The sequence below is a fragment of the Gouania willdenowi genome, chromosome 12 (assembly GCF_900634775.1).
Source record: "Gouania willdenowi chromosome 12, fGouWil2.1, whole genome shotgun sequence".
Taxonomy (NCBI): Eukaryota; Metazoa; Chordata; class Actinopteri; order Blenniiformes; family Gobiesocidae; genus Gouania; species Gouania willdenowi.
In genome coordinates, this window is record NC_041055.1 from 29063592 (window position 1) to 29079090 (window position 15499).

General features: G+C 36.4%; 1 protein-coding gene across 3 annotated transcripts in view; it reads right to left on the reverse strand.

Annotated features, from left to right (window-relative positions):
* Positions 1-15499, reverse strand: part of LOC114473636 (carboxyl-terminal PDZ ligand of neuronal nitric oxide synthase protein) — a 92343-nt gene that overhangs the window by 73349 nt on the left and 3495 nt on the right. For all 3 annotated transcript variants that reach the window (XR_003675278.1, XR_003675279.1, XM_028463393.1), the window contains exon 2: positions 14459-14530. Coding sequence is in view for 1 of the 3 variants with exons in the window: in XM_028463393.1 (XP_028319194.1) it covers positions 14459-14530 (72 nt within the window). In the remaining 2 variants the exon portion in view is untranslated. The remainder of the gene's footprint in view (positions 1-14458; positions 14531-15499) is intronic.

Sequence of the window (15499 nt, forward strand, 5' to 3'; positions counted from 1 at the left end):
TCTTGCTTTTATTTGCTGTATATTTCAGTGCACAAACACGCAAGCTTAAGATAATAAAATAATGAGTGGTTTCTTCGAAATATATATACACATTATTGGTTGTCTTAAAATATGGAAACATGAAAACTGTCTCTTCATTTTCTAATTGAACAAAGTACTGAGAACTTGAAAATTACAAATAATTGGCATCAAAATTAGGGCTTATACATACAGTAACTTGTTAATTGAACTTTTGACATCATGATGTCAAAAGCAGTTAAACCCCTGACTGCTTCTTGCCTGTTTAAACCAACCCGTACAGAGCGGAAGAGGAAGAATAGCGAGTAGATGTGGAGTCTAAAAAAAAGAGAAATGAGGTACTATGACAAAAAGACAATCCGACGGAGGAGAGGGCGAACGATGAGACCTCCAGGCTTCTATGGCACGTTAGAAGAAGATGAGAGGAGAAAAGATGAACGCACTCACACATAAACACTGTGACACACTCTTAACTACAAATCACATTTAGAAGTAGGGCAGCCTATCTTCCAGCTCAAAAGCCTGCAGCACTTTCCTCAATCATTATCCCACCAATGAAACCCTAATACAATAGGTTGGGTTTTATCTGCCTACTCACCACGAGCAGATCGCTGGATGGAAGGAGAACAGCACACAAACCTGAGGCTGTGTTTGCTTTAGCTACAAAATATACCGGTTATTTTCTCTAATAGTAACGTGTCTTCAAAACCTGAAAGGTAAAGATTCAAAGCAGGACAAATATTAGGTTTAAGGTAGTGTTTCTCAAACTTTTTATGGCTATGGAAGACTAAACACTCACAGAAAGCCTCTACTCTAAAACATACATTTCATTTTGAAGCTCCTATGTGCACCCACACATAGCCCCATAAGCTAACTGGACTGGGTGTGAAATAAATCTACTAGCCATTTTTTTTTTAAATTATCTTTTGTGTTATTAATATTTATCTACAGCTGTTAACTATGATATCATGTTGTACTTTGCACTGCACTGCTGGTGAGAACTTGTGCATTTTCGGCAAAAGTACTGCTGATATGTGTAATAATTTATTTCGGTGTTTCGGTTCTCGGCCTTGGTTTTCTCATTTTTATTTTTCGGTTTCAGCCAAGAATTCTAATTTTGGTGCATCCTTAATTTTTATTTTATATAATGTATGTAGTATACTTCGGGCTAGGCGATATGAACCAAAATGGATATCTCCATTTCAAAACGACAATACATGATATAAATTCCTCAACAAAGTCTTACCAGAATAATTATTTTGCATCTAAAGGTGCGTTCACACCGAATGCGACTTCAGCGACTCAATTACATTCAAAATCAATGTAAATGACGTAACGTGAAGCGACTCAATCGCGTAATGTGAGTCGCTGGAAGTCGCTCAAACTCTAAGCGACATCGAGTGACGATGTGTCGCAACATCCAATCGGCAATAACTTTCTCCCTACGTCACTTTCCCGGTCGTCACGTAGATGAAGTGATGAAGTGAACAAAAAGCGCGACTATGTTGAAGCGACTCATCACGGGCGATTTAAGCAACTATGGTCGCTAAAGTCGCGTGAACGCACCTGAAGTGACTGATACAAAATGCCAGACAGGGACTTTTATTTTCCATGTAGCAGCAAACATGTTTCGCCAGTTTTTGGATTTTTCTCCGAGAAGGGACAGCACATGTGAGTGAGTTCTGTAGTATGGCTTGTTTCAGAGCAAACTCAGTAATCTGTGCCAAAATTAAGTGAAATGCCACGACGCAATCCCCATTCTCTTGGTGACCACATTGCAATATTTTGTTGAGTGACGATATAAAAATCTGAAATTTCTCCCGACAACTAAAACAACTTAAAATTCTCCAATATCTGCATATGTCATCATTGGTTCATAGATCTAAATATTTCAGTCTTAAAATAAGATCACATGTATTTATTCACTAAATTGCTGACTTGGTTCCACCAACCAAACTGAAAGTCTGCTCCAAATGAGATGAATAAGAAATGTTTGAGCCGCTGAACTCGTTGCCATGGGGACCAGAGGAGCAGCCGGACATTTGTGTGAAATTCAAAACTGCTGAGTGCTTCACTTGTGTTTCTCACTCTTTCTTGTTCGTTATTCCGCAAACAGCCAGCTCATAAAAACCATACAGTTACAGAAAAGTCATTATTGTTTTAGGTAAATAAGGAACCGATAGTTTAGCCAGGGCAGTGTTTCCATTAAGATGCTGTAACAAAGTTCTATTGTGAATACGTTCTAGTGTCATTCTGATTATAAAAGAGGAGGAAAGTTTCAATGCTGGATTTTATTCATAAAGGTTTTAAAAGGATCCTCCAATGTTTTTACAAATGTGGCCTCAAATCTTTTAAATGTAGTTATTAGAAGATCTATGCCCAACAAAATGTATTATTTTGCACCATATTTGTTTTTATTAACTTTTAATAATGGGACTATTTTACAGTTTTAGAGCCTGTGTTCCTTCTATCTTGAAATCACATGATTGATGATGTCACACGACCCCACTGCCTGTAAACATCACATTATTTTCTATTGGAGTGAAGCATTCAGCCTGATTTTTAGATCATTTCGCAGATTTTTTAATGAAAATAATAACTTCGGCGAGTAATCACAGACTGCTAAAGACACACAAACCCTGAGAATAGAAGTCCTTTTGGGTGGGAGTCCTTCACCAGTCTATGATTAACTTGCTAACTCCACCTACCAGAGCATGTCTGGAAAGGGACAGTAAAGGTCCCTTAGGAGAGCTCTTCTTCTCTGCTTCATTGTCTACTAAGAAACCACAGAGTTGGAAGTGTCGCTCCCTTCGATGACAGATTTTTTTGTTTTTATTCTCTTTTGATGAACAAAAGAAGGTTATATCAGCATTTTTAACTTTTCTTGTTTGTTTAGATGCATTTTAGTTCAGGGCCCAAATACGGACCAGTTTGACCTTAAGTGGGCCACAGATTTTTGGTGGGGGAAAAAGCAAATTCAACATTAATGTGCCCCGTTTTGCACTTCTACGTATTAATGATATATAAATAATAAAGAATGAGAGAATATCGGTTCCTGCAGGATTTTCACTTACATTTCCCCGATTTGGGGAATAATTTGAAGAAAAATGCAGAGTTTTTTCTAGATTAAAAATGAATGCCGTGAGCTCCGCAAATATTATGGATTTTCTCTGCATTTTTTTTAATTGTTGGAACTGAGATATCGTCAATTGAATTAGTTAGAAATGTACAAAATGTTTCATTTTTTCCTATCATTTTTAGTTTTTCAAACGGGCCGAATTTGATGCTCTAAAGGGCCGGATTTGGCCCCAGGGCCTTAAGTTTGACACGTGATTTGAACCAACCAAAAGCAGCACAAGTTGTCATTTTGAGTAAAAAAGCTACTAAATGATCTAAAAATCAGGCTGAATGTTTCACTCCAATAGAAAACAATGGGATGTTTACAAGCAGTGGGGCCGTGTGACATCATCAATCACGTGATTTCAAAGATGGCGGAACACAGGCTCTAAAACTGTAAAGTAGTCCCATTATTAAAAGTTAATAAAAACAAATATGGTGCAAAATAATTGTGTTTTGTTAGGCATAGATCTTGTAATATGTACATTTCAAAGGTTTTATTAGGCCACATTTGTAAAAACTGTGGAGGATCCCTTTAAACTTTCATAATGTCTGAAATCATTCTGATGATAACACTTTGCGAGTCACAGAAAACTTAATCCGTCACATCCTGTGTGTATCTGACAGACACAGCCACACCCACTGCAACTGTCGATGCTTGGGACTAAATCTGTGACTCACAAGCATGAGATTACAGTAACGCGTAATAAACTGAGTGAAGAGGGAACATTTCAGTTCTTTTACAGTAAATGTTTGATATTGGTTTGCAGATGCTGAACTTTGAATGATTAGTGACAGTTTTGGACGAATGCTTTGATCTGTTAACTATAAGATGATGTAGTAACTGAAAAGCTTTGATCTCTCTCGGCTTTTGGTCCACAGAAGATAATAGGGCTTTACATAAGCACTTCAAACAGTTGTCTGTAATGGAACAATGACATCTCAGCTCCCTACTGCACATGCATTAGAGTGTGTGTGTGTGTGTGTGTGTGTGTGTGTGTGTGTGTGTGTGTGAGAGGTCTTTCTGGAAAAACACAACCATCCCAGAGGAATGTCTTGGAATCCATGTCACTCGTGGAGGGTTTTTCCTGTGGTCAGGGTTTGTTTTGGATTTTTTTGGCTTGTGTAATTGTGTTGTGTTGGTGTGTGGCATCGCCTCAGGCACAGCTGCGTGTGTTTGTGTATGCGTGCGACAAGATGCTAGCAGTAGAGACGTGGGGTAACACTCCCCCACCTGTCCGTCTATTCATGTGCGCAAAGACCAGCTGTGCCTTTTTCTACAACAAAGCTAAGAGCTAGCACGGTTTAACCATTGATTTTCATATTTGTCAAGTAATTCCTTTAGTTTGATTTCTATTTTTTTATTAATATTAAACTGGCAGCCTGGGGGCCACATGCGGCTCACGCTCTAATGCTGTGCGGTCCCCAAACATACCAAATTATAGAAACAGCAGCAAAGAAACACAAAATAACAGAAAAACATACAAAATAACTGAAAAATTTACAAAATTACACAAAATTACAATAAAAATACACAAAAACAACCCTAAAATGACTAAAAACAAAAATAAATGGCACAAAATGACTTCAAAAACACACAAAAACTCATAAATACAGATAAAAAAAAACATGCTAAACAAGCACAAAACAATAAAAAAATGACACCAAATCACATGAATCAACAACAAAAAGACGTATGTTTTTCTGTATTATTGCTAATTTCGGTCGTTATTCTAAATGCTGACATGAATGTTGATAATGAGGCCCTTGCATTAAATAGTGAAATTTTTTGGCCCCAGTGTCATAACAGTTGCCCACCTCTGCATTCCCCAAGACGTAAAACAGGTAAAACATGTTGCTATAGCAGATTAATTTTCCTACACTCTCTCTATATATAGATTTAAAATCTTAATCCTGTTTTTTTACAACAAGACACAGTTTCATTAATGTAACAATAATATCCCAAAAATTAATCACCTTTCATAAAAATCAATGAATACTTTTTAAAGGCATTATTGCATTAATTCATTGATTAAAAGCAATATTATTACTGCGGTTTATACAGTAATACAAAAGTGACATAAACAAAAAGTAAACCTCTCGTATTATGAGGTTCTACAACATTGATCTGCACCCAATGCATTTAAATAGTCTATAAATACGTTTTTGCAGTTTTCAGTGCAATTAATTTACTATTGTAAAGCCATCAAAGCTATAATTGTTTCTTGTTTGTAAAACTTTACAGTTTAACAACTGCTAAAAACTCTTCTCAATACCTCTACTTTAAATGTTTCAACCCTTTCTTTTAGTATATATATATATATATATATATATATATATATATATATATATATATATATATATAATATTCATAAAATAGTTTGGTCTATTTTGAATTTATTTCATCAGACATATAGTGTATGCTCGAACATTTCCAACAGTTCATGCACTGCTAACGTTACCAGCATTCATGTGGTAACGCTGACTGTTTGTTAGACTATATACGGCTGATAAAAGGACTTTCATTCTCTCAGGGTTTGGTGAGACAAAGGAAACTTCTTTTCAAAGCTGAGGTCAAATCTAATCCACTAAACATATAGGTCACCTACTATGTCTTTGTACATCTGCCATTAAGCTAGAATGAATACTTTGTGAAAACAATGCTACTATTATAGGTCACGCCTGTCTAAATATGCCACACCCACCCCCCAACCATTAACACACGTCCCGTATGAAAAGCCTCCACTTTGCTACAGATCTGCAAACCCTCAAGTTAAGCTGTGCTCTCGTTTCTTTAATAGCTTTAGTGTGTCTTTGTTGATTAACATTGCAAAAATGTTCCTACAAGTATTCATAGTTTGTATTTTCCATGTTTGAGTTTAGAGATTCAAGCTGCAACTCTACGACAATTGAAGCACAAAGTCCCTGATTTGCATTTATGTTATCACATATTAAAACTTGTGATAAACAAGTTCGGATGAACTACAGCCGGGCATGTGAACGTCTCCGCGGTGAAATGCACGCACCACGTTCCCAAGAATTCAGTCAAATGACTATTTGACTCACAAATAAATGAGAAAACGACTATAATGGAAATTGCCGAAAAATTCCTTAATGGAATTGTGTGAGGTTTAATCGTAATCTTCGCTGAACTACCTTTGAAACGATATATCTAGGGATGTAACGATTCACTCAACTACCGACACGATTCGATTCACGATACTGGGTTCACGATACGATTCTCTCACAATTTATTTTACAAAATGGGACTGTAGAGAAATGATGACTGAAAAATATTCCTTTATTTAGAAAATACTGTACTATTTTCCTTTTATTTTTCATTGTCAAAAGACTACTTTGATAAACTATTCAAAACAATGCAATTAAACTAAAAATAAATATTGAATAAAATAAATAAAGGAATAATACAAATGAAGAAGAAGCCGATTCATTTAAATTCTGGTTCTATAGTAAACAATGCAAAAGTGCATAATAGTTAGTTTTCTAAAAGTGCAACTAAAAATGTATTTTGTGCCTTAACAACTGGACTTTAAAAAAAAAAAAAAAAAACAGTCATTGCATTGTATTTACGTCAGATATTTGTTTGGACCAGCAGAGGGCGCTGGTAACCCAGTGGTCGATTGGCATGCAGTTATTCCAGCAGTGAAGAAAAGATCCTATGCTAGCAGACAGAGCTAATAAAAAAACGTGACTTTTACAGATATTCACGTAATATTACAGATATTCTTTCGGCGCTAAAGGGGTAATGAATCGGTGCTAAAGCGGGTTGGAAAATGGATGGAAATACGATCCACCTTTTTATTTTGAAAATAAACCAGATGTTTTATTCTGTCGGTGCATGCCTTCCTGTCCCACACTAGCTTATCTTTGCTGAATTATCGTAAAAAATAGAAGGTCTGCGTATGTTAGGGCTGCACGATTTTGACAAAAAAAACCTAATTGCGATTTTTCTGACAGATATTGCGATTCGATTTACGGTTTTTAAAAATAGTTTATACATTTAAATGCATAATACGTTTTATTTTTTTCCAAATAACTCTTCTGTTTGTGTCTCATCGGGGGCGTAAAATTCATATATATCTATATTTCGTTCTTCGTGACGTCGTGGGTTGGGGACCATTGATCTAAGCGCGTGTGATGAGTCCTTTCTTACTTCTACCTCTGAGAGAATTCTGAGAAATATTGGAATCAGAAGTAAACTAAAGAAGAAAAAAATAAACCATGATTTTCCATCTCTCATCCAGCGCTGACACTGGAAGTGAAATGTTCCAGAGAGACCCTGGGACAGATGCTGAAAGGAGAGGAAAGTTGTTGATGTCTGACTCTGTAGCGCCTGAGGAAGGAAGCAGCATCCTGATGGACATGTAAGGGGAGGTTTAAAATCCCATTAGTGCCGATCAGAATTCAAAGAGAAGCATGCAGAGCCTGCCCTCAGCCTAAAATCTATTCCTGTCAGCAGTAGATAGCCAGAGATGGGCTAAATAGAGACAGTCTATTTTAGTAGGAGAGGAGAGTGAGGGGATGGAGAGGGAGGGGAGGGAGGAGGGTGGGGGTGGAAATGTGGGAAATAAGGGGACAGGGAAAGGAGAATGTTGAAGTCCTAGAGCAGTGGTTCTTAACCTTTTCAGCTCACGACCCTTCAAAATAAAGGTTCCAGAGACCCCCACTGTAGCTGAAGGTGGTTGAACACAGATAAATGTTGCATTAAATTGTGAGTAAAAGAATTTAAAAATGTGTGAAAATTAGATTAAACTAGCAAATAATGGGCATGACAAAACATGAATGTGGTTAAATTGGCAAAAATAAGCATGAAATATGGTGAAAAGAGGTTAAATAATAGGTCAAAAATGGTGGAAAAGGTGGTGAAATGGGATTTTAAAAACCACAGAAATTGGTTAAAAAAACGGACAGAAAAAGTGTCAATATGAGCTTAAAAGTGGCAGAAATGGGGACGAGGGGGCAAGGCGTGAGAGGTTGGGTAATGTAAATTAAAAGTAGGAACAACTGGTTTAAACTGGAAAATCCACAATGTGGTTAAATTGGTAAAAAATAGCATGAAATGTGGTGAAAAAAGGTTAAAAGTGACAATAATGGATCAACATATGTGACAAAGGTGGAAAAAGTGATGGAAAAGGTTTAAAAGTAGGAAAAATGTGCAGAAAAGGCATTGAAAATTTGATGGAGAAGTGGCAGAAATGGGAGTAATGTAGCAAAAATGCATTCAAAGAAAAAAAAATGGCACAAAGAAGTGATGAAAATAGGTTACAATATGGCAAGTTTGGTTTAGTTACAGAAAAATGGGCTCAAACTGTTCAAAAATATTGTTACGCTTCTTGAAGGCATCTTACGACCCCCTGCGAGTGTCTCGCGACCCCAAAGGTTGAGAACCCCTGTCCTAGTCAAACGCAGAGGGGAGTTTGGACTCAATCTTGCTTTGTTTTGCAGACTGTAGATGGTGTGTTTACACCCTAAATAAATGCTGATGCACACACAGGTTTTTCCTCTGAGGCAGTGATCCATATGACAGCAGAAGTTTCCGTGCGGGTGCATCAACATCACCTTTTGTCATCCAGCCTCCTTCAATCGATTGTGGAGGTCTTTAGAATGCAGAAGCTCTCACTGCTTTTATAAAGCTTTTAGGCATGAGCGCGCACACGCACACACGCACACGCACACACGCACACACACACACACACACACACAAGAAAGTGTTCATCCACTTTCCATGCCACTGATTAAAGTGAATTAAACGGGTAAAAAAACTGAACAAAGTTGGATTAGTCGAGCACAATAGAGGAACTACACACAAAAAAGCTGCGGTGAAAAGATCTGCAGGACACTAAACTGTGTCTTAAAGCGTTCTCCCTGGAGGATGGCAGGTGTGTGAGAGTTTATAAAGACTTGATTAGAGTAGCACGTCCCACTCTGTTCTCTCCAGCTGACACAGAGACCATCAGTTTACACACACACACACATACTTCATACGTTTACTCCTTTTTCTCACATGGACTGAGACTAAAGAGATTACCCACTGTAGCTCTGCCAGCCACCATGTGAACCCGTTCTCCATTCAAGGACGTCCCCAGTGGTTCCGGTGTTGCCATCACTTTATATCTCACGCTGGTTAATCAACCTCAGTCCCTTGGATAAATAAACACGAGTATTGGAGTAAATAAACGGGTCAATATTCACTCAAACTAAAATAATTCATTGACTTCACTATTGAAACTGAAACAATAGGATGACAACTAGGCCTGGGCAATATATCGATATTCAAAATATATTGAGTTTTTACTATTTTGGACTATATAGAAAATGAGAAATTGTTTTGAATTTTGGAGGGGATCCAGATCCTGCATCATATTCAAAAATCTAAAAATCCCTATCTCTCATTATAAGAGATTTTAAAAAAGAATTCAGAAATTTATTAAAAGTTGCAAATTAAAGTGGGAAAAAAAGGTTCAAAGTGTCAATATTGGCTTAAAAGTCTCAGAAAGGCAGGAGGTTGTGGGTAATGTAATTGTAAAAGTAGGAACAATTACTTTAAACTGGCAAATAATGGACATGACAAATCCTGAATGTGGTTCAACACATACAAAAACTAGCATGAAATATGGTAAAAAGAGGTTAAACTTTAAAAGTGACAATAATGGGTCAACATATGTGACATCTGGTGGAAAAAGTGGTGGAAAGGGTTTATAAGTGCCGAAAATGTCTTGAAAGTGGAAAAAATGTGCAGAAAAGGTATTGAGATTTGATGGAGAAGTGTCAGAAACGGGAGTAATGTAGCAAAAATGCATTAAAAGGAGCAAAAAAGTGATGAAAATAGGTTAAAATATAGAATGTTTGGAGTAGCTGCAGAAAAATGGTAAAAGAAAATACAAAAATTGGCTCAATAGAATTGTTCAAAGAAATATTCTTAGTTTCTTGAAGGCATCTGATGACCCCCTGCCAGTGTCTTGCGACCCCAAGGTTGAGAACCCCTAGACTAAACAATAGTATGAAGGGAGAGAAGAAGGTTGCCAGTGCAGTAACTGGTCCAAATACTGGTTCCCACTGTACAGCAAACATCAGCTTTATTAGCTTCAAAGCTCCAAAGATGACATGACACCATAAAAACTAATCCATAAGTCATTCTACGGTCAGCGTAATATCCCTGCCTGTATAAATAGTAACATCTCTTCACTGCTAGTGGTGACTTATTTCGGTACATGATGAAATATTAAACCAGATGCTATTTTTTCCATCCATCTATCTCTAAATATACTTTCAACACAAGACCCACGGCATGTTTTATTCACCAGCCATTCACAAACAAAAAGTTCTCAATACAAGACAATCACATAGAGTACCCATCCCTAATACATTAACTTATTTATTATTGATTTAAAGCTTTCTTTGGGGATCACAGGGAAGGTAAAACATAATGGCAGTGTTGGTGGATAAATGCTTCAAATAGACACGAGTGAACATTGATGGCATCACAATGATGTAATGACTTGTGTTGTTTTATCAAATGTCATCCAAAACACATGCAAACATGCTGGTTTTCAATTTTGGCAGGAAATCCAATTTTTAGTGTAGCAATTAAATGCATCTTTGCAGGAAATAAGAGTCCCTGTGCATAAAGTAAGAACAGCCCCTTTAAAGGGGACATATCATGCTTTAAAATCCTTCCTTTTTACATATAAATCATACAGTTGTGGTCTATATAAAGCAGAACTGCAACGCTTGGGTCTGAATTCCTCATTATTATAGCTCCACCCCTTTTCTCCCCCTTTTCTGATGTGCTTCTGAGAGCAACTCGTTTTGGTGCGGTCTCTTTAGATGCAAATGAGACACTTCATACTCCGCCCCCTCTCCATGTTGCAGAGGTGACACTTGGTTCAACTCCACCCTGTTCGGCCATTTTTGTAGTTTGATAGAAGAGATATGGCTATGTAGCGGCGCAGAAAAAGTTTATTCACACATTATGTCAACAACGGAAGACTTGTCCATCCAGCCTTACATGTTCCAGCCAGAGTCGGACCTAGCGTAGCGAGATGAAAATGAAGATGATGAACCTGCAGAACCTTAACAAGTGAGCGAACACAAGCACCGAGCTAACGCTAGCGCCAAGCTAACGTCACAAAATGCATTTTAATACAGTCTTTTCAAAGACAAAAACGGCAAAATGAAATGACTAATGAAAACTTTAGACTTAAATTAAATCATGTAGACGATATCATCAAGGATCTAAAATGAGCACACAGCGCTAACAATTGAAGTCTGAAGACGGTGCAACTGCTAATGCTAACAAAACAATGACAGTGACGTCTTATCATCACACTTTTTAGCGTTATTTACAGCTTACCGAAGTGCTCTGTTCGTCGTCTCCAAAGATAGAAGGAATTGAACCCTCAAGGGGCCTAAAATATCTGGCAAATTTCCACATGAACGTAAGCTCAGGAATTCTGGCAAAATTTTAAAAAATGTAACTTTTCAATTGATTGTATCATATCCAAACATGAATATTGGCATTTATGCAAAATAATACACTTAAAAAAAACTCAACATTTCAACAGTTTTATTTGGAAGCAGGGTTGGGGTCAATTACATTTTTCATTTACAATTACTATGTTTTCAATTACCCATGTTCAATTACAATTAAATTATGAATACAGTGACCAGCATTTTTTTTCCAATTACAATTAAATTAAAATTATTTTTTATGCTCAGAGTCATTTACAATTAGATTCTCAATTACAATTAATCACAATTACTGAGACTGACATAAATAACCTAATATTTTAATGATTATTACCTACATATGTGTAGAAATGTACATATAACTGTTGCGTTAAATTATAATTAACAATTTTTAAAGAATTTTCATGGCAATTACAATTACAAAGTCAATTATCTGAACTCAATTACTATTTAATTATGATTACAACAGCAACAGATTTTAAAAATGACAATTGGGCAGTTACAATTACGCCATAATTGTAATTGATGATCAATTACACGATTCCAATTATAATTAAACCCAACCCAGTTTGGAAGTAGAACTTCACAAATATTTCAAGTGGAATTTCATAAAGTTTATCGTAAAATTCAATAAAACTATAATATTTGCTGAGGTTTTCAGTTTTCCCCACACTTCTCCAACACCATGGAAGACATTTTTTAATTTTATTTTTAATTTTTTCCAAAATCCCGCTCGATCTCAAAATTCTTTGACAAAATTTGCCCAAATTTCACCTATTGCTTGGATATTATCGGTGCCTTATTCACGACATACTTTTATATTTTTTATACATGGGGATGCAAAGTAGCACTAATGTTGAATATGTTGGATTCCCAACCAAGCCCACTTAAGATATGACACCCCTGCGTTAGGAAAAACCTGCATTTCATTCATTCAGAGTCTAAATACAGACACCGGCTTTGGAAATGTCACAGTTCTCTCCTGAATATTCACTCTCAGCTAAAAGCCTTGTCTTGTTTCTTCTGAGTCACACTTAGATCACAGAGGCTGCCTGGTCTGCTTGTGTTAGCATTAGTAACTCCATGAAACCGCTAACCTTCTCAGTTCAGGCTGAGGAGGAAGAGCCTGATAGCTTTATAACGGAAAAGCCACAGATTACTGAGATATTCATTGACCTGACACTAGATCTAGTGACGGGAAAGAAGGAGAAAGGAGATTTCAGCAGAAAGATGGGGAAACAAATCAGGGTCATTTCAACATATTTACAAGATATCCCACGCACTTTGGTCTGAAAGAATTCTGATATTTTTTTTTACCAATTGTTCCGTCATTATTCAATAGGCAAACTATAAATTATTAGTTTGATTGTATGATGAGTTTTTCAGATATGGCCAATTTATTAAGTGGGGTATTGACCTGTTTTTCTTCCAATTTCAGCTTCCAATATCTCAGGTACTATATCACCTAGGAAACTGAAATTTGGTATATTAATACAGCTCCACCTACTCTCTCAGAATATATAAAAACATCTGCTATACATCCTATCTGGTGGACATGCCAGCTCCTCAAAATTGGAAAAAGGTTTGTCGGGGTTTCAAATTCAAACATGTTTGGGCCTGATGCATTTACTATTATGATAATGATGAGGGATATACTGTATAATAATGTATTTTGAAGGAAAAACACATCAAAGAAGATAAAATTTAGAACATGAGAAATTTGTTTATTATAATAATGTTTTAAAAAATTTGTTTTTTCCTGATGCATGTTCAAAAATAAAATAAAAATGAAGAAGTCACAAATAGAAAAGTTGTTTTACAGTATATCCCAACAAAGAGTAATATTTATACCATAAATTAAAACAGACATCACATTTTTCTTACATTCCCACATGCAGTTATGGACCAATGAAAATAGTAAAAAAACAAAAAAATAAGTATTTTTCCGGATTTCAAGAGTATGTCACCCAACAACCAATGCATATATGTGACTAATCATTAGTGATGTGAACAGCCTATGTTCATAGCTCTAAGCTGAACAAATTACAGGGAGATGAGACATATGCTAAGTTGTTTACTGAAGGCACAAACATGTTCCAGACCCAAACTCTGACAAACTTTTAACGATTTTTGAGGGGCTGGCATGTCCACCAGATAAGATGTATAGCAGATCTTTTTGTATATTCTGAGAGAATAGGTGGAGCTGTGTTATTATACCAAATTTCAGTTTCCTATGTGTTGTAGTTCCTGAGATATTGGAAACTGAAAATGGAAGAAAGTGCAAAAATTGCACGAAAATCAACACACACACCCCTCACTAAAACAGCCATATCTCAAAAAGGATTAATCCAATCAAAATAAAAATGTACAGTGTACCTGTTTAATAATTACTGAACAATTGGTAAACAATTCTGAATTTTTTTAAGACTGAATTGCGTGAGCCATTTATTTATTGAAAATAATGAAATGGAACCCATCAGCCTTGTAACTACAACTAAGACCATTTGAGAAATATTCAGCCATGACCTGCTTTTTACGCAGACATAAAAGCCCCATGTCTAATAAAAAGTCACTTTATATGAAATCTACTGTGGTCACCTGGTGCATGTTGCTTTGATATGTTTGTGCCCAGCATGGCTGCAAAACATGCAAAGTCCCTTTTCTCCTACGGTCAGTGAATGCATCAGATTTACAATGCAAACTACAAGAGTTGATGCAAAACCAACTAACCATCTGTCCTTTATCAGAAACACAAGGTCACTATGGACGTGTGTGTGTGCGTGTGTGTGTGTGTGTGTGTGTGTGTGTGTGTGTGTGTGTGTGTGTTTCTTACCCTGATTCTTCTCATGGCTGCAACAATCTCCATCCGACTGTTTGGTCTGGGCACATCAAGACTTCCCACATACTGTAGTGAACACACACACACACGCACACAGATCATAAAAATGTGAATAAAATAAAAACAGACTTACGCAGATTTCTTATTCTTATCTCTTTGCTTGAGACAAACTCAAATTTATGATTTAGTAGGGCCTCCGATTTTCTGCGATTGCGATAAAAAACTTACAAAAAAATAGAGACAGAAATTCACTCCACGTAACGAAACATGGCTATGTTGTTTGTATTTATTTATTTCAAACATAATCAAGTGAAAACTTCACTCCAGCAGGGAATATACCCTCACGTGCTTGTTTCGTGACAATATTCGTGACAAGCAATTTTTCACAGAAAACGGGTGGGCAGTAAGAGAGAAATATCAATTTATGTGCAAAATATAACGCAATATGACGGTGTTCACGTCCTGAAATTAAAATAGCTCTATTACACAGATGCAACCCTCGCAGATATGTTTAAAAAGAATAAATAACTGACGTGCAATTTTTCAAATGTGTAGCATTAGAATTTCAGCGTATGCATTCAGTGCAATTAAAATAGTTAACTCAATTAACTGCATTAAAGGGATCCTCCACTGTTTTTACAAGTTTGACCTAAAATCTGTGTTCCGCCATCTTGAAATCATGTGATTGATGATGTCACAAGGCCCCACTGCCTGTAAACATCCCATTGTTTTCTATTGGAGTGAAACATTCAGCCTGATTTTTAGTTCATTTAGCAGCTTTTTCAGTCAAAATAACAACTTACGCTGCTTTTGGTTGCTCTAAATAATCAGGAAATGTTAAAGATGTTGATGTGAACCTCTTTTATTTACTGAAAGAGGATAGTGTCACTGTTCATAGGACACTTTTTATATTATTGTCTTTGAGAGATATAAAATACAATTTTTATTTTTCACTTAATTTTTTTTGCATGTTTTCATGTTAAAGTCTGTGACCGCAGGGGGCGACAGTTCCAACTCTGCGGTTTTGTAGTCGAC